Source organism: Melanostigma gelatinosum (genome assembly GCF_949748355.1).
Source record: "Melanostigma gelatinosum genome assembly, chromosome: 3".
NCBI classification, from domain to species: domain Eukaryota; kingdom Metazoa; phylum Chordata; class Actinopteri; order Perciformes; family Zoarcidae; genus Melanostigma; species Melanostigma gelatinosum.
This window is the reverse complement of record NC_136636.1, coordinates 13,115,299-13,133,707: the sequence shown is the minus strand read 5'-3', so window position 1 is coordinate 13,133,707 and position 18,409 is coordinate 13,115,299. Positions and strand designations below refer to the sequence as shown.

The 18,409-nt window shown below is 41.5% G+C and overlaps 2 protein-coding genes across 3 annotated transcripts; both read left to right on the top strand.

The window, feature by feature from the left end:
- The first annotated feature begins 2,526 nt into the window (after nucleotides 1-2,526).
- On the top strand, nucleotides 2,527-5,287 carry apof (apolipoprotein F). The gene is made up of 2 exons (XM_079265938.1): nucleotides 2,527-2,654; nucleotides 3,172-5,287. The coding sequence occupies exon 2, from the start codon at nucleotides 3,205-3,207 to the stop codon at nucleotides 4,513-4,515; it is 1,311 nt and encodes a 436-aa protein (XP_079122064.1). The 5' UTR covers nucleotides 2,527-2,654; nucleotides 3,172-3,204; the 3' UTR covers nucleotides 4,516-5,287.
- Nucleotides 5,288-8,355: 3,068 nt separating this feature from the next.
- Nucleotides 8,356-18,285, top strand: stat2 (signal transducer and activator of transcription 2). 2 transcript variants are annotated; one of them, XM_079296910.1, is made up of 24 exons: nucleotides 8,356-8,532; nucleotides 8,842-8,973; nucleotides 9,067-9,211; nucleotides 9,326-9,421; nucleotides 9,940-10,032; nucleotides 10,137-10,215; nucleotides 10,343-10,422; nucleotides 10,526-10,677; nucleotides 11,014-11,172; nucleotides 11,264-11,353; nucleotides 12,096-12,155; nucleotides 12,268-12,288; nucleotides 12,406-12,499; nucleotides 12,587-12,634; nucleotides 12,755-12,838; nucleotides 12,979-13,077; nucleotides 13,186-13,321; nucleotides 14,115-14,167; nucleotides 14,710-14,795; nucleotides 14,891-15,027; nucleotides 15,126-15,314; nucleotides 15,414-15,468; nucleotides 15,686-15,777; nucleotides 16,992-18,285. In XM_079296910.1, the coding sequence occupies exons 2-24, from the start codon at nucleotides 8,843-8,845 to the stop codon at nucleotides 17,210-17,212; spliced, it is 2,400 nt and encodes a 799-aa protein (XP_079153036.1). In that variant the 5' UTR covers nucleotides 8,356-8,532; nucleotide 8,842; the 3' UTR covers nucleotides 17,213-18,285. The 2 variants fall into 2 exon arrangements, with proteins under 2 accessions (XP_079153036.1, XP_079153037.1); XM_079296911.1 differs by lacking the exon at nucleotides 15,686-15,777 and having other exon boundaries at nucleotides 16,992-17,198.
- Nucleotides 18,286-18,409: the final 124 nt, after the last annotated feature.

Here is an 18,409-nt window from a genome sequence, read left to right as displayed (position 1 = left end):
ATACTTCAACAAAGGATACATCTGTGTATCCTCCTCAATAGCCCCTCTGGCTACCCTCTTTAATTCTAGAAATATTTTTTAGGAATTGGGACGTCCTTCAGGCTGGCGTGCTCAGATCGATTTCGAGGTCACAAGCTGCAGAGCAAGGAGACCAGGAGGCACAACATTGAGAAATGAGAAAGGCCCTTCAATGTATGTAGTCTTACCTCTGTCAGTGGTTTGTAGGTGTATTTCCTACATCCAGACCTCACAGGAAATAAGACAAGGACGACCAAAGCAACCAGGGAAGCACGAGTGCCGCAGCCGTTTGGGGTTCTCTCCATCACTCTGAAACAGAAATCAGATGTAAATGGTTTATCAACATGTAGCCTAGAAACAGAATCAGCAAAAACTAGTGGCCAGGAGTGTATCTTCATAGCTCCAAAGCTGACACTGTGTGTCACATAATCAGGGTTAAGATATTTTGGGTATGACTTTTTGATTTGTTTACTTTCTTTGCATATTATTTTCATCCCTTCAGCTTTAAAAAAAAACCCAAGCTCACAGATCTCTCACGTACATACTGTAATTATCTAAGTGATACATTTTTAAATTGTTATAATATAGAATATTTCTGTCGGCTACATTCACAAGCAGACCTAACATCACAGGGTGTTTTGATCATATTACATGATCTTCCTTAGGAGATGGAGTTGCCCACTTGTCTTGAAACTAAATGTTTACATTTTTCTTTTTCTTTGGATCCCTTTGAGGACTTCTCGTCCACGTTGGCTTAAAAGTTTAGCTTGAAACCACATTTACAATAAATACTATAAATGTAGCATACTTTCAGTGTGATTGACTGATTTTTAGTCCAACACCATGGAAGAGGCACATTTTACTTAAAACATATTTTGGATTTAGCACTGATTGATCCATTTGACATCCAGTCTAAGACTTTCCAAATATATCACATTTTACAGCAGTGGCTTCTTTTGTGGATGTGTTCTGCCTGATTGACACTTCTTCAGTCTGTTGTTAGTTCAGTTTCACCTGCCAGGATGGGACGTCTCACACCTTTATCATTCCTGTAAATGGAGTTTGGTGACCTTACAGGGAGCAGGTGAAAAAGCTTATATAACTGTGTTACACTCCTTTCTTTTGTACACATCTTAATTGTTCTATTGAAGAAGATTAAAATATAAAATGCAATATATAACACATGAGGCCTAAAAATGCCTGTCTATTTACTGAAACTTTATATCCTGTTAAGAAGAAAGAAAAAGCAACATCGAACTAACACGATATTATGTAGGGTTGATTGTTAAGGAAAAACCTGTCTAACACTACATATTCCTATTCTGACACAGTTTCTAAAGTAACTTTAGTTTCACATTTAAATTATGTCTGGATCTTCAAAACACTCTGTAAACTGCGTAATACAAATATTCAAACAAAAGTCGCTCACAACTAGTGCCTCCAAGTTCAAGAGTGAACTTGGACTACAAACTAAGACATGATACTTGCTGTTCCCTATATCCAGGCTCCCTGAATAAAACAGGTGAGAACATAATAACAACCAACAACTCCACATTTAACTTGCAGGCAGTACACAGTATGACATGTTGGCTTCAGTCAAATGATGTTAATGATTTTGACTTTGTTTCTTCAGAGTGGCTGAGGCCAGCTGCGGATTAGCTCTCCATTCCCTGAGCGATCACAACCTTTCGTCTCCAGCAGGGGACAATGAAGGAGCAGAATCTCCCCCTCGACAAAACCAAATAGAGAAAGAGATTTCCTTGCCTTCCTTTCTCATTTTGGAGGAACTGAGGAAAGGAAAAGAGGAAAATGAATAAGAGATGGAGACAGAAGTGAAAAAGAACCTTTGTCTGTGTGTTATTTGGTGCTGATGCTGCAGCCTGAAACAAGAAGGGTGCCATATAGAGGCTGTGACTTTTTTTTCTATACAACATACAAGGTTTTCATAGGACAGCGACAGCCTGCTCCAGGGCAAAGCGATGCTATTCTGGGTGCTCTGATTGTCAAAGAGATGGACTTTTACCATCAGCTTTTATGTGTGAGTGAATGGGGCTTCAGAAAATAGAAGAAAACCTTTTCTAAAGGACGTTAGTACAGCAAAGTGATGTGTTAAGATGTTAAGAATGAGCAGGTGTGCAGTAACAACAACACATCAAGTGGAGTTGTCAATGAGTTTAGTCTTTACCTCAGATAGCCCCTCGTCTTCCTCACTTATCACATTTCCTCACATGCTCACTGCATGAGGGGAGATTTCTTTCAAGTATTTGGATCAAAAACAAAACCTACCGCCTGAGAGAGAACAGCGGGACGGGGGCGGGATGAGCGGATAGTGGGGCAGACAAACAAAACTGCTTTAGAACACGTGGACTTTCCCCACGTGAATCAATATTCAGGCCCTGATCTCCCTGTTGAGCAATGAGGCCAAAGAGAAGCAGCAGCTGAAAGACAGATGAGACAGAGGGAGGGCTGTGGGATGTCATGTGTAAAGGAGGAGACTCTCATTGGAGGCGAAGAGAAAGAAGACCGCTATGCACATTTTGAGGGGAAAAAACTCAAACAAAAAGCATCCCCCTACACGCTGAAGCCATCTTGGTCGGACTGCTACATGCTGGACTCCACGTCTGATTGTTTTTAAGGTAGGTGCTGGACACAAAGCTGCCACAGGATGAAAATATGCAATGAAATGATGAAGTTGTGGGTGGAACAACATTTATTTGTGTAGTCGTAGTTACCGTAGTACAGGGAAAAGAGGCCAAGCTCAGTGTAGAGGCCCTGTATTGGGATGTGTTGCTCTTTCTTGCACATTTTAAAATATTGATTTTTTTTGTTGGTTTGTAATGTAGACAACATCAATTGAATGAGAGGGTTTATGCAGGCTGACGAGATTAAAATCTAAAATGATACAATATAGACCAATAACTATATTGTGCCTAGAAATATTACAAGATGAGTTATGAGTCATTACATTTTTCTTCATCTACAGTGAAACAGGTACAGTCACAAGACTGGATTTCCAAAACCAGCCAATGAATCATTGCGTGAGAGTAAAAGACTGGCGTACTCGATTGCAGGATCAGCAGTATGTGCAAGGACTCACTAGTAATGTTGCTGGGTTGTTTTTCTTATTCTTTTCTCCTGTGTTTAATGTTGTAGCTTTGGGGGAAAAAAAGCTCAGACAAGACTGGAATGATGTCCTCCAAGTTGAAGTGGCTGATTGTGATCCAGCTCCTGCTGAATGAACAGGCTTTGTGCAGGGTCCCACCTCCTCTGGCGCTGAGAAACACTCTGCTTCCAGGAGCTGACTTCAATGAAGCGGGAGAGGAAACAGCCAAACAGGATCATCCGTCTCTCCTGGGACCCAAACTCCAGCTCGGTATCCCATCTGCAGAAAACCCCGATCCTGCACAAAAAGAGAAGAGAGTTCGAGCTGCCGAAAACATAATATCAGTCCTCAGGACAAAGCTTCCGGAGCAGATTCAAGATCACCTCCACATTCAGGGGAACGTCAGCTGTGAGGAGCTGCTAGCTGCCAGCACCTTGGACGACCCATCATCCTCCATGTTCCCCCGGGAGCTCCTGGGTCTCTCTTTAGTGCCCGTGTTGGTGGTGGCAGGCTGCCAACAGGAAGCACAGACCCTGGTGCTCAAGCTGCACGACCTGCTGGGAGTGGCTGACACGGAGGAGCTCCTGATGGAGGTGCAGGGTCTGATAGAGAGGAGGGTGAGCAAGTCTGCATCCACGCCTGCACCTGCATCATCGCCTTCAGGGAGGAATCAAGCAGGGCGCCACATGGAGGCTGTGATGTTTAACATCCAGCAGCTGACCATGTTGGGAGAAGGTTCCTCCAAGCATGAAGGGCATTGTGAGGGTTGGACCAGGGTGAGTGGAACCACACTGGCAGGAACAGCTGTGGAAGGAGCCACGGGTGATCTAGAGGAGGCTGTGAGCGCCTGTGAGAGACTGGGAGTCCTGTGTGCTGGTGTGACCAGCAGTGGACCACTCAAACCCGGGAAGTACCAGGGAGTGTTGAAGAAAGGCAGTCGCGTCTTACCCTCTGAATCCACAGAGTCTGAATGTTGGATCCGTCAGTGCAGCGCAGAGGAGGATGCTCTGACCGCTGCTGCTTCGGGTCGGCGGGTGAGGCGAAGCCCCCAGAGGAGCTGCATCAACAAAAGCGAGGAGCGCGTGTACAACGTGGTGGAGTGGATCCCCGGAGTCAGCACCCTCTACAACCTCGGCACCGCTGTGTATTATGCCTCTGTCAACTGCTCGGAGACAGCCAAGGAGAGAGCCATCCTCAGCGCGGTTGACCTCGGCACAGATGCTCTCATGGTGGCCACAGGGGGGACTGCCGGGGTGGCAGGCTACGCTCTGGGCGCAGGGGTGAAGACCGGTGTGAAAGCAGGCGTCAGGTATCTGCTCAACTCCATGAAGCAGGAGGACGACGTGCTGGTGAACCAGTTCAACTCGGAGGATGGCGTCATCACTGTCCAGTAGACTGAAGGAGCAATAAATCCGCATGTGAAGCTTTAGCAATAAATATCTTTATGTTTAGTTTGTACATTAAATAAAAAAGGACAGTGACACAGGATCAGTGTTTGTTGACTGACATGGTTGATGAGTAACCTATTGGTTTACCAGGTGTTATATAATCTAGATTATTTGAACAACAAGATTACACATGTTTGTATTACTCAGTGGATTATCAGAAGTTTTGAAATGGGGAAAAAACTTTTTATTTGTGTGACTGCACAAGCTTCATTTTACACAGTTTGACACATTGATTATGTCAGTGATTTTTTGATTAGTTGTAAAATATGTAAATTAGTTTATCTTTTAAGACAATATAGAAAAAGGTAATTACATGACACATTAATTGCAAACAAGCTTTAACAAACATTAAGTAAGCTTTTAATCTTGTCTGCTTGTAGAAAAAGAGCTCCTTTTGTGTATAATTGATTAGATAGTTGAACAATGTATCATATTAAGCAGCAACTTCTGAAGAACAGGTCTCAGGAAATGAAAACTCCAATCCCTCAAGACTTTCATTTTGCTCTACATCTGGTGTCTTTTCTTCTGGTCATTGTTCTTCATCACTCTTGTTGTTTTCTTCCCATCCATGAAAACGTTTTTTTCCAGGTCAGAGTTACATTCCCACCTCTGATGTTAATTGCAGGGACAATAGACTGAAAACTAAGTTTTATATGTTTTTTAATTATTGTCTTTTAATGTCAATAAATGATAGATTGAATCTCTATGTGTGCATACAGTGACGGTCAGTGTGGTAATTGTGCACACACTCATATTGCTTGTATCGTAATTGTCTTGTGAAAGAAACAGTGAGCACCTGATAAGTAGGGAAATAGTATTCGATTAAACTATATTTTCTATCCAGGCTAAGTCATGATGTGCAGAGTTTTCAAGTGTTTAGAAGTCCGAGCCCACAGGCACTAAGAAAAAAGTTTTTTAATTGGGAGTAAAATCATCTTTACTAAGTTTAGGTTACACTTTAGGACTTTTAGACCTAATTTAAAGCTTATTTATTTTACGGGACTGAAAACGCTTATTTTCATGAAAGACATTTGGACATGTCAGTGTACAGAGCACAGGTCCAGTTTGACTTTGGTTTCAGGGTGCTGGTATTGTTCATGCTGACTCACTGTCACACTGACATGACATACGGAGACATTGTGTTATTTCTATTTGAACTACGATGGCAGGTCACAACTCCTGCTGGGAAAATTGTAATGTATATTTGAGGCCTATTTGAACCCAGCTGGCTGACATTTGACTGTTGCATTTGCATGCTCTCTCTATTTCTATGTGGTTCTTCTCCCACAGTCCAAAAAAGGGACAAGTTAAGTGAACTTAATGGGTGTTTTTTCCAATTCACACTGGGACCAGCACCCCTACAATTTTGAGTACTTTTCTGTGAACCTTGCTCTCTGTACACATATTTACCAAACAGATATTTCTGCACTTCTCCACCCAAGCTTGATGAATCCAAAGTCAGTAGCCCTCAATAAAATATACAGTAGGCAATGAACATGTCACAGCAGCTTTTCAAATGTAGTGGAAAGAGATTAGGAACAGACTTTGTGCTGTTTAATAAGCCCAGTACAGCACAAATAACAGCCTGCTTCCTGTAGTGGTTAGGGATTTGATTTGATTAGAGGAGCTACACCAGTTTAAGATATATTAAACAATGTCAAATAACATGTATGTTGGTCTAGATAGAACGAAGATAACCTACATTTTAAACTTGTTTAACTTTCCCCCATTTATCCACAGCACAGAGATAACAATGTTTGTTTTTGATAACAAAGGTAGGATATGTCTGTCCTCCAGGATCTGGGTGAGCAGGTGTGCTGTACAACAAACAAAAGGGAATTTGTAGCTGCCATTTAGGACTCTGAGATCACAACCTCTGCATTATTTTTGAGAATGGATATTTGATCCAAAATGTTGATATTTGTACATACATCTTTAAACATTGCAACTTAGTGCTAGTAAATGACAAATGATATGAACTGAGGCTAAATGTCAGGGTACTTGAGCCTGAGTTTAAGTATGTAAGAGCCTATTGTAGTTTTCACTTTCTTCTTTTATTGGGATTTCACATACAAATATCCATATTATCAATTTAAAGATCAAACTATATAGTAGTTTGTTACTCTGACCAGACTACCAGAGACACATAACCTGTTTTTGTTGTTTGTTGATTTGGTTTGTTCAGGAACGGAGGACAAAGACAACGTGAACTTATTTATAGGGCCCAAAGCTGTTGTAGGGCCCAAGAAAATTGCTTGTTATAATAATGTTTTTACAATTTTCACATCTAATCAAATAGGATGGTAAACAACTCCTCCATGCACCTTCCATAACAAAGAGATGTGTGTGTGTACGAGTTTAATAGCTGCAGCTGGTATGTGAAGGATAAGACAAGTTCTGAAATGGCCTTGGGTGAAAGCATGGGAGCCCTGTTGTAAGCTACAGTTAGTGTGTGTTATCCAAAGTTTCCTTCATTAACAGCCTAGAATCTGGACTGTACTGAAATATACATGCATTCAATGTTAAACACAGCTTATACGCGGATATGTGAGTTCTAGTGCACGAAGGTCAAAAACTCCAGGCGGGGCACTCTAGCGCTCGCCTGAACAAAGTGGAAAATACTAGAACTCTGAAGGATAGCCTTTGCCCCAGTTAAATGTCACATAGTCTTACAGAGAACTAGTTTCAACTGCCTGCTCCATCTTAGAGATAGAAAGAGGCGCCCTAGCATATCTAGCGCCTAGCTTATCTAGTCGGCCGAACATAACAATATGCTGCTACATCAACATGCACACGCACTGATGACGCAGAGAAGGAGGTGCTGGGACGTGAGCCAGTGTGGGCGGAGATGCTCAGAGCTCCATCAGGCCATCTGAACGCTAAAAACAGATCCGCCTCCTACTTTGTATTCAACCAATAGGCTCCCATCCGAAGAACCTATTCATGGCTCGCTCACTCTGTCTAAGCGCCTTTTAGCTTTTCATTCGCTCCTACAGAGTGAACTTTTCTAGGTCCGTGCACGTTTAACTGCTGGACACAATACTTCTGTTACAAATAAACCTTATTGCTTGAATTGAGCTAAACGCCTCGACCTAAGTCTGTTCACCTGAGTTTTCTCCTCAACATGAGTTTTATTCCCAACACAACTCCTTGCTCCTTGAATAAGAGACATAAATCAGTGCAGAGGATGATTGGGGTCAAGACGGTAGTGGAGATGAAGAAGTGCATGATATATGTTTCACAACCCAATGGGGGCATATCACTGTGTAAGAGTTGAAGTGGCTGAAATGGTTAAATATTAGGCTACACAGTAAATAATACAGTTATATTCCAGTCTTGTTCAATTGTTTTTTTCGTTTGTAAAATAATGTATAAGGGTGGGGGCGGGGGGCACAGAGACTGCCTCGGGCACATAATTCCGTGGTACGCCCCTGAGTGCGTCACACGCTCGCTTCGTCACTTTCACAACCTCATTTCTCGGGAAACTTTCAGCCAGGGCCATAAGTTTCTGTTTTGCGCACCACGCCCCTCGCTGCAGATTGACGTGAAAGATGTACCAACAGCACGCGCTGTCCTGTGACCGGCTCGACCAATGAGCGGTTAGCTCTGCGCTCACAAGGAAACTGATTTACCTTACCCGGACATTTCGGCTCTCAAGTGCTTTAACGGCAATTGCGTCAGAGCCAAAATGGTGCCCATGGTTCGTGCGAGAAGAACCACTTGGGAGGGATAACCAGATAGCCAATGAAACAGAACTATGTTCGGAAAATATGAAGGAAATAACAATCACACGCTTGTCTGCTTGGGAGTTGTTTTGTTTTACAAACGTCTAGCAGCAGCTACAACTAACGTCAGCTAGTAACGCAAGAAACAGCAGATAGCTATGCGCCTGTTTTAAACGACCAGTTCGCTAACGTTAGTTCCGAAGACATTTCTAAGTGGACTCTGACAGCATAAAGCGAGGTAAGCAAATATGTTGTCACTAAAGGGCCCTGTCGACGCTGTTGACTGACAGTTCGTCCAAAGACAAGCTAACGTAACATACAAATAAAGTAACGCTGTCTCAACCTCCAATAGCTTGTTAAAAAAATAATAACACCATTTGCACAGTCATCAGTCACACGTCATCTGTTGTCGACGAGTTTGCACTTTACTCCTTCAGCTGTTGATTACAGACTTGTTTTGAACCTGTCACTTTGAAATGTAATGGCGCTGTCTTTTAGTGCACACGCAGTAAATGTGGTGTGCTGTTTATGTGCATGTTTGTGTTAGGATGGCTCAGTGGGACCGACTGAGGGATCTGCCTGCTCCTTACACACAGCAGCTACATGAGCTCTACGACAGGGATGCTCTGCCTATGGACGTGAGGCACTACCTGTCAGCCTGGATAGAGAAGCAGGAGTGGTGAGGCAGCATCTCATTCAACCCATACTACACCTTTCAAAGATTACCCTGTTTGTAAAGCTCTGCTATTTTTTATCTTGTTTTGTTCTTTAGGCGACGAGCAGCACGGGACCATGACTTGGCGATGGCGCTGTTCCAGGTCCTGCTGGAGAATCTGGATATACAGCACAGCCGCTTTGTCCAGGAGGAGTCTTTCTTAATGCAGCACAACTTTAGACGCTATAAACAGAACTTTCAGGTTTGTCTGGGTGGTATTAGTGGAGAGCAAAAGTACCATTGGGTGACATCTTTATTTTAGGAGGACAATGATGGCTTTGACTCTGATATCCATCTGCCCTCTCTCTCCTCACAGAGGTACCTGGATGACCCGTGTGCCTTGGCAAACACGATCCAATGGTTTTTGGAAAAAGAGAAGGAAATCCTGCAGAGTGTTGATCTGACTGAGCAGGTTAGGGGAACATTTATTGTGACCGAATAGATGGGACACACCCTGCTGCTTATACAGCATTTCAATGCACATGTAACAATTACACACACGTTGCTCTAGAATAAACAATTGCCGTTGTTACCTGATATTTTACCACATGGTCACTTTAAAAGTTGCCATGTTTTGGCTGTTGACTCAAATGCCAGCCAGCAAGAGTGGATGTGTACTGTTGCTTAATTCACAACTTCTAACAAAAGGATATGTTCAAGGTTCAGTGAGAATTTCCATTTTGTCTGTTTACAGTTGTTCTGAAAAAAATGTTTTGGCAGTTATTTAAAAAGTGCCACATCTGCTGAAAACAAACAGGACCCTGACAGGTCTCAGTGTGTGGTTTTCCACCAAGATTTTCCACCGTATTGTTTTTAACTGCCACTTTCACTCCCACTTACTCTTTGCACTGAAAACAGTATTTCCCAGTTTCACACGAGAAAGACTCTTTATCTCGATACCTGCTCCTCCCACTCCTTTGCTTTTCTCAGGTCCAGTGTTTGCAAGTAGCTGAAGAAGCCATGGAGATGAGCAGCCAGCAGGACCTTGAACGTAAAATGGCTGGCCTCCGGAATGAAGTGCAGGTGCAGATTATGTTGCTTTATGCCATTTTGTTGTGATTTGTAATTGAAAGATATCACTGTTCATCCATTTTTTATTTTCTATTTTCTGCACTTTTGTGATATAGTGCATGGATCATACAATGTTCTGTCTGGAGGAACAGCAGGACGAGTTTGATTTTAAATTCCAAACCTATACAATGGAAGGTAAGCAGATGTTCTGGTTCAATTTCCACGTTCTTAAGATGAGTAATAAAGAGGCCTGAATCACAGCTACATGTCCTCTTTTGTCTTGTATGGAAACCGTGATCCCACTGTGGAAACATTTACGCAGCTGTGGTAGATGAGGCGGGGAAGAAGGACCAAGAGAACGTTTTTCAGTTACTTATCAACAGACTGGATGAACGTAGAAAGGTACGAAGTTATCAATATTCTTAATTAACACCTTCATCTCTCCTTAGTCCAATTATTTTCCTAATTCAATCATAATTTTTGTGTCATTCAATCATGTTCTTAGAGCACCCTGTCAGACCTAGATAAGATCCTGGACAGGACTGATGACCTCATCGGTATATTGGTGAAAAAGGAGCTGGTGGAGTGGCAGAGGAGGCAGCAGAAGGTCTGCATTGGTGCTCCAGACAATGTTTGTCTGGATCAGCTGGAGAAGTGGTATGTTCATCTCCAGCTGCTTCACACTTTTAATGTTCAACGTTTACTGTAACAGTTATATCAATGGTCCTTTTGTATATGAAAAAAATCACTGTTGGTAGAATTTGAGTGTTTCCCAATCTCACCTCCACTATTATCACATTGGTGGTCGGGCTGTCCTCGACTAAAGAAACATATAGTCGACTAACACTCCTACGATTTTGACGACTAGGCGGGGGCAGCTCAAACTCATGGTCTTCATTTGTTGGTGTTTTCTCTTATTCTTGTTTTTTTTTTTCCTTTTCTGAATACTTGTGTGGACATCATCACTTCTGCTCTTCTCCTCTTGTCTTGTAGGTTCACCTGCGTGGCAGTGTGTCTGTTCCAGGTGCGGGAGTTTCTTGGTAAGCTGCAGGAGCTGATGGAAAAATTGTCCTATAGAAACGACCCGGTGAAGGCCCAAAGACCCGCAATGCAGAAGAGAGCCGATACTCTTCTAAAATACTTACTCAAGAGGTCTCTCCTTTAGGACACATCTTCATACACTATCTTGACCTCTTATAATGTTCTGTTTAGATTTCATGACATTATTGTCTGTTTTTTGAAGTTCCTTTGTGGTGGAGACTCAGCCCTCCATGCCTCAGGGGAAAGGACCCCTGGTGCTCCGCACAAACGTCCAGTTCTCTGTCAAGACCAGGTCAGTGTGCCACTACGATGCTATCTATTTATTTCAATTTACTCTTACTACATGTCTTACCTAATCTATATATACATGCATGTCGGGCCGCTGACCTGAAGCGACTCAATCTACCTGTACCAAAACAAAGGGCTGCAGTGGAGCTAAACCTCCCTAAACTCAGTTTACTGGCTGCAGTGGGTTTTAATCACCACGCAAACATTACAGCAGTTCTGGTCTAATATGAACATGATGACCATGCCACCAATGATCATTTAATGCTTTTCTCCAAAGCCTTCCGTTTTCATTTTCCTAACTGTGACTTTGATCCCTCAAACCTATTTTGTTAATATTTTCCATAACCTTGAGAGTGCTCCTTTTTCACTTTTTATTATAAAGTATCTTAAAGGCAGAATTTGTAGGATTTTCCTTTTCGATAATTCCTCTCAATCATCACGTATGGCTGACTAGAAGTGTGAGTATTTGCAGATAATACAGTATTATCTTATTTAACAACGAAGCGACCAGGTGCCAGATGAAGAGGAAGCTAAGAAATAAAAATGCAAATACAGTGAGGCGAAACGTCAAAGGAACAAAGCTTTCCCCACAATAGGAGTGAATCTGGGGTTTGCTTCTGGCGTCCTTGAGCCAAGAAAGAGGGGCAAACTTTGAGTTCTGTGTTAAAAAACTTGCAATCGTCAAATCCTACTTATTCAGCCTTTTTAATATTTCTAAAATCTTACACCTGATTTAACATTTTCAGGCTTCTTGTTAAGTTCCCTGAGCTGAACCACTCCATGAAAGTGGCCGTGTCCATGGACAGGTGAGGTTCCTCCTTTTACTTTGAGTTACTTTCACCACACACAGCAAACCTGCATCTTTAGTTCTGGACTTCATGACTTCACTGCTCTGTTTTTCTCCCTCTTGAACTTTAGGGAGGCTCCTCAGATCAAAGGGTGAGTGTTTGTTTTGTATAACTTAGTCTTTCATGTCAAGTGGTATTTCAAAAAGAACTGTGTTAAACTTTAGCATTTGATGTGAGTTTGTTTTTACAAAACCGTGTATGTTTGCAGATATCGGCGTTTTAATGTCCTCGGGACCAAAACCAAGGCCTTGAACATGGCAGAGAGCCAGAGTGGAGGCATGGTAGCAGACTTCAGACATCTTGTGAGTGAAAATGATTGTCAATGTCTTCAATCTCAGATGGTAATATTGCTGCTTGATTTATTTTGTGTACTCTTTATTTGTCTGTAGACTCTGAAGGAGCAGAAGTCTGGAGGCGGCGGCAAAGGAGTCAGTGATGTGAGTAGACGTTAGCGGTCCTGAAATTATCATCTGTGCTCACAGCTTAACTCGAGTCATAATTCAAGGAGATGTGAACCAGCAAATACTGAACTGCGTGTGTGTTTTTTATGTTGACAGATTTCTCTCAGTGTCACAGAGGAGCTGCACATCATCTACTTTGACACTGCATTTGAGATGAAAGGCTTGTCAGTTGAGATGCAGGTGGAGTTTCCTCTGCTTCCTTTCTTGTTCTACGACTACATGTGCTCTGTATACCAACGAAGCATTGTCATTGTTTTTGTTGTCTTCTTTATGGTAATATGACCTAAATACATGTGATCGTTCCTTTGCACCCAACTTAGGCCTCCTCAATCCCGGTGGTCATCATCTCCAACTCCAGCCAGCAGCAGAGCGCCTGGGCGTCCGTCCTCTGGTTCAACCTGCTCAGTGTGGACACAAAGGTGAGAGGTCCCTGAGAGACTAACACACACACACACCATGTAGCATTTTACGGTGGTATTAGAAATGTTATTGCGTATATATTTGTTAATGTGCGTCTGTTTCTCCAGGATGTCGTGTTCTTTGCCAACTCTCCTGCAGCCACTTGGCCGCAGTTTGGAGAGATGTTGAGTTGGCAGTTTCTCTCTGCCACTAAACGTGGTCTGAATGAGGATCAGCTGGAGATGATTGCACACAGACTCTTTGGTAAATGTTGCTTCGATGTTCTGCTTCAGCTGCTTGCCTTTGCTTCTTTTTTTGTGGTTGTTCTGTCTAAAAATAGGGCTGAATTTGTTCATCTGTGACTCAAACATAATATCAGGAAACACCGTGGTCCGATTATGACACTAGTTACCTCAATGCATCTGTCAGACTGAATGGCTTTATATTTAAAGATGAAACAAATAACTCAGCAACACTTCTAAGCGATAGAGGCATTGGTATGAAATCGTTGAATTGACGTTTTTGGCCTTTTTGGAAGGATAGACATTATTTAACCAAAATAACCTCTGCATCAGTCGGTTGGTGTTTTCTATTTTGTCCATCCAGTTTCTCGTGAGAATAGATCTGATTGTACATATTGTGTCCAACTGTAACCGTTGGGGAAGATGATAAATCGGTACTCTTCTACCACTTTCTCCCCTGATCAAGCAAAAGGATGCCCAAAACTTAAAATGTCTTTATTTAGATTGTATTCTTCATTTAGAGCAACCACTAAATGTGAAAGACACATTAGTGTCAAGCTGAAAAACTCAAAAGTGCGATTGAATTCTCACAACTTCATCATATTTACGACAGCTGTTTATAATTGTTATACATTACTTCTTTGTGGAAAAGTTTGTTCACAGTATCATCGGAATAATGATGACATCCAGCAGGATGTATTGATTTGAATCAGATTATGATCAGAAGGATTGCCCGCTGTAAGTCACTGTCTTCCATGGCTTGTTTTATTATTGTGACAGTTGCATAATGCTTCATTTATTCTCCATCTCACCAGGAAAGCAGAAGAAATATGACACCTGCAAAGTGGCTTGGTCAAAATTCACCAAGGTAAGAATACTGAATGTTGGAAAATAGTTTTCAGCATTAACATTAACCCAAACCACTCGACTCATAATATCTCCATTTTTGTGAGCCCCCGACTTTTCCCTCTGGCATCACTGAAGTGAAATGTCGACAATTATTGCCATTGCAAATGATCCGTACTTTAGTGATCCCCTAACTGTTCCTCTAGCGCCACCATCAGGTCAAAATGTCAGTTTGTTGGTTTATGACCAAATACCTGAAAAAACAAATGATATTCCCATCATGTATTTTGTGTGCCTTGCTAATATGTATGTAAGCTACCAAACATGGTAAACTAATAACCTGCTAAACCTCAGCATGTTAACAATGTGAGCATGTTAGCTGACCCCCACAACCACTTTTTACATTTGATTCACTGTGACTGATTAGGATCAAAAACCAGCTGTGCACTTTTTATCCACCGTACAGTTTCGTGTTCCTTTACAATGTACATTACAGCCTCAGTTTATTGTTAAGGAATATACATAGGTGTGAATTGATGACCTTTTCCACACCCTTTGTTACAGGAAAATACTCCTGACACGTTCTGGGTGTGGTTTGATGGCATCTTGGTGATGGTGAAAACATACCTTGAAGACATGTGGAGGGATGGGTATGTTTTAGTCGAGTCAGGGTTTAATGCCTTTAATTACTGTAAAATAGAAGTAGTTCCTTGTTTTATGTAAGACTTTTTTTCCTCTACTGTAGCCTCATCATGGGTTTTGTGAGCAAAGGCAAAGAGAAGTCCCTCCTGAAGAAGAAACAGAGAGGCACCTTCTTGTTGCGCTTCAGTGAAAGTGTCATTGGGGGAATCACCTTCTCCTGGGTGGAAATCACCATAACTGGTGACATATTTTTTATTTCCTAATGATTCTAAAATATTGTTACTTGGTAGACACATCGAGTACAAACATCAGACGCTATCATCCTCTGTCTATTGTAGGTGAGCCTGATGTGAAGACAGTCCAGCCCTTCACCAAGGTGGATCTCTGCCAGATTCCCTTCCAAGAAATCGTCAGGAATTACCAGATCTTTGAAGCTGAGAATATCCCAGAGTGTCCTCTTCTCTACCTGTATCCCAACACCCCGAAAGACGAGGCTTTTGGAAAATACTACTCGAATAAGAGTGGAAGTAAGGGCATCAAATGTTTTCGCTTGAGTACAATGACAATATATTGATGTTGTTTGGGATGAATATGACACATTCATTTCTGAACTGATTCTCTTCCAGGTGACAGTCTTTACATAAAGTACATCAAAACCAAGCTGGTGTTTGTTTCAAAGGAGTAAGTATATTCTTTATTTTCCCCTCCAGGCTGGTTTACAGCATCTTGCTTTTGAGAATAATATTCTAAATGTGCTTTTTTTTTAATATACAGAAACAACAACAACTACAAACTAATAATGCACTTGCTTCATCTGAGCAGTAGTGTTCCCACCCCCACTTTTTTTTTAATGTCATGAGCAACTGGTTGTAATGACTGTTTGTCATTGGTCATGTAGGAAAACACTGGAGGCTAGGTCACCCATGTCCTCTGACATGGGACAGGGTGAAGGCTCGGAGCCGATGAATGCCCTGTGTGGAGAGACAGCGGGTGAGTCATGGCTCTCCTTGCTGTCCCATCCTGCTGAAAACCTCATCCAAACAAATCACTCTCCCTTCGTCACAGAGCTCTGTGTGGCCCTCTCTATTTTGACCCTGCGCTGTGGGGAATCATTGGGGAAGATGCTGTCTAGTCAGCTATGAAACTGCTGGACCTTCTGACTTATACCCCGTGGGGCTGTGGGCTGCTTCTACTGCATGCACATGTACAGCAGTCTGTTCTACTGAACATGTGATCTACCGATGATTGGTTACTGTTACTAACGCATTTATTTCATTGTTTATAGCTTTTTGATTCTACCTTCTGATGCTTGAATTCTTTAACACTTTGCTTGGTGTAAGGAGTAAAATCGATGGAAAGATGTTGTGAAATAGAAACAGCACATAGCCATAGGTTAGAGAATACCAGCAGTAATGATTAATCATGAAATCAAAGATAGTATGGCTGTACTATTATTGTTTGATAATTATTCAAAAAAAGATCACTCTGAGTAATAGCGGCAGCGATGGCATTTCATCTTACAGTCTTCAAGCTGCAGATCTATGGACCATTTTGGTGAAAGTAAAGGTTCTGGGAAATTTGGGAGATATGCTTTTTCAAATGGTAATAAAATCCATCTACCAGCCCCTCTTAAGCTCACTGATTATAAAAGTTATTTCTATTTTATTGAATCCATACACAATCAACATGTTAAAACAATAATAAGCTGTTCTGTGCTGGGCTTTTTCTTGGCCACAACCAAATGTTTGACGGAGCCAGGTTAGCTGATTCCCTGTCTCCAGTCGTCAAGCTAAGCTAACCAGCTGTTTGCTGTTTGCGTGTATGTAATAGACAGATATGAGAGTGGTATCGATCTTCTCTTTTAACTCTGACAGAAAGGGAGTAAGTATACATGCTGAACTATTCCTTTATGACTTCCAAAAGGCAGTAAGCACTTTTAATTGAGTTATTAAAACAGTTGAACAAACCGAGTGTTTTGAATCCTGTTAGAGAACTTGAATGTTTTTGATGAGCTGACAGAAAAGTACCACGCCTGCATGCAATGCGCGAGAATCTTGTGCAGCATCAGTCTGTACTTTATTTTTTTTCTGTTGGTGGGTTGCATCGCACATCACAGTTTTGTGAAAGCAGTTCCACAAATAGATAACACGGCCGCCGCGGCAGTAGAAACATGATCTCTCTCTTGTCCTTTACTCTGCTCTCAGAACAAGACGGGAGTCCTCATTCACTGCAGTCACCTCTGGAAACGTATCACCCCGATCCCATGCTGTCTGATGCGGGCTCAGGCACAGACGATGAGTTACTGATGTATCTCAACAACCCCAACCTCTTTGCTGACGTCCTGCAAGATGAGCCATTGCTGCCTGATTTCGGTCTTTTAGGATTTAATTGCCCACCACAAACCTGTGGAAGCATTTTCCAATAAGCCTCTGTTTTGTATATTTACTCAAACCACTATCATTCATTGTTGGCTTTACTTTTATCTACCGGTACTTACATTACAACACCCATGTCATAAAACATGTTGCATATGTAGCAAATCTGTGAACATCATAGTTGGCAATTTTAATCTGAAATACTTGACAGCCCCTCCGTTAATTCAGATTTTTGCTTTTTCAATCCGGATTTGAATGAAGCTGTGTCCTGTATAGACATCTCAAATATCATGCAGCCGTTACTTTAAGATAAGACTTCGAAGGAAGGATGTAGAACCGACCATGTAAGCAGAGTATGTTGCGCAGACTGCACATAATTTATTGTTTTAATGTTTGTTGTGAGTTCCTTTGAGTTCACTTTATTGCTGCCACCTGCAGCTTGTGATACATTGTTCTGACACTTGGCACTTATATGCTTTTATATCAACCTGCTCATTTAAATCAAGAATTTAACTTTATCACCAATAAAAAGGGAAATAATTTGATTGTATGTTTCGTTCATTCAATGAAATGTAAATTAATGAGAAATATTTTTTATATATAATGTTCACTGTGTCTTCTTCATGCAGATTGAATTCATAGACTTTCAGACCAACACCAAATCTTATTAAACTTCTATATTAAAAATGCATTCGTTGTTTAAATAAAACCAAAGTATGTGGCTCTAAGATTTTAGGTTCTCTTATAACACTAAAAAAAAATTTTATCTGTGGTTTGCTGAGACAGCTGTCTCTAAATTCTTTTCCACAAAATCTAAAGTTGTAGGCTGGATGTTATCAGTTGTATTAGGCTGAGTTGAGAGGGTATCCCTGTTGTGGCTTAAACGTAGCAACACAATGTTTGCTATGGTTTATATTTTATGTGTAGCGTAAGTCATGTTCTGCAGTGATCTCATCCTCTAATTGTCAGGCTTCTTGTTTGTGTGTTTAATGTTCATCCTCTTTTCTTTAGTTGCCTCTACAGGCTCTGTATTTTTAACTTGCATACCTTATTGTTTGTTTGCACACTGCACCAAACTGTAAAAACTGAAATCAACATCAGAAGTGTACAGTATGTCAAAAGAGAAAGCAACTTGAAATAAACAAGAGTCACTTTATGTTACTAAACTACTGCATTTGTGATTTATTGTTATTTCATTACATTTGGAAAAAAAGAACGAAAAAAAAAATCACTCGTCAACATTGTTT

Bases quoted from the DNA above. Each gene is read 5' to 3' on its own strand.
- stat2 (XM_079296910.1), top strand. From the start codon at position 8,843: ATGGCTCAGTGGGACCGACTGAGGGATCTGCCTGCTCCTTACACACAG. The intron at 12,500-12,586 runs GTGAGTGAAAAT...ATTTGTCTGTAG, and splicing joins TAGCAGACTTCAGACATCTT to ACTCTGAAGGAGCAGAAGTC. The intron at 15,778-16,991 runs GTGAGTCATGGC...CTCTGCTCTCAG, and splicing joins CCTGTGTGGAGAGACAGCGG to AACAAGACGGGAGTCCTCAT.
- apof (XM_079265938.1), top strand. From the start codon at position 3,205: ATGATGTCCTCCAAGTTGAAGTGGCTGATTGTGATCCAGCTCCTGCTG.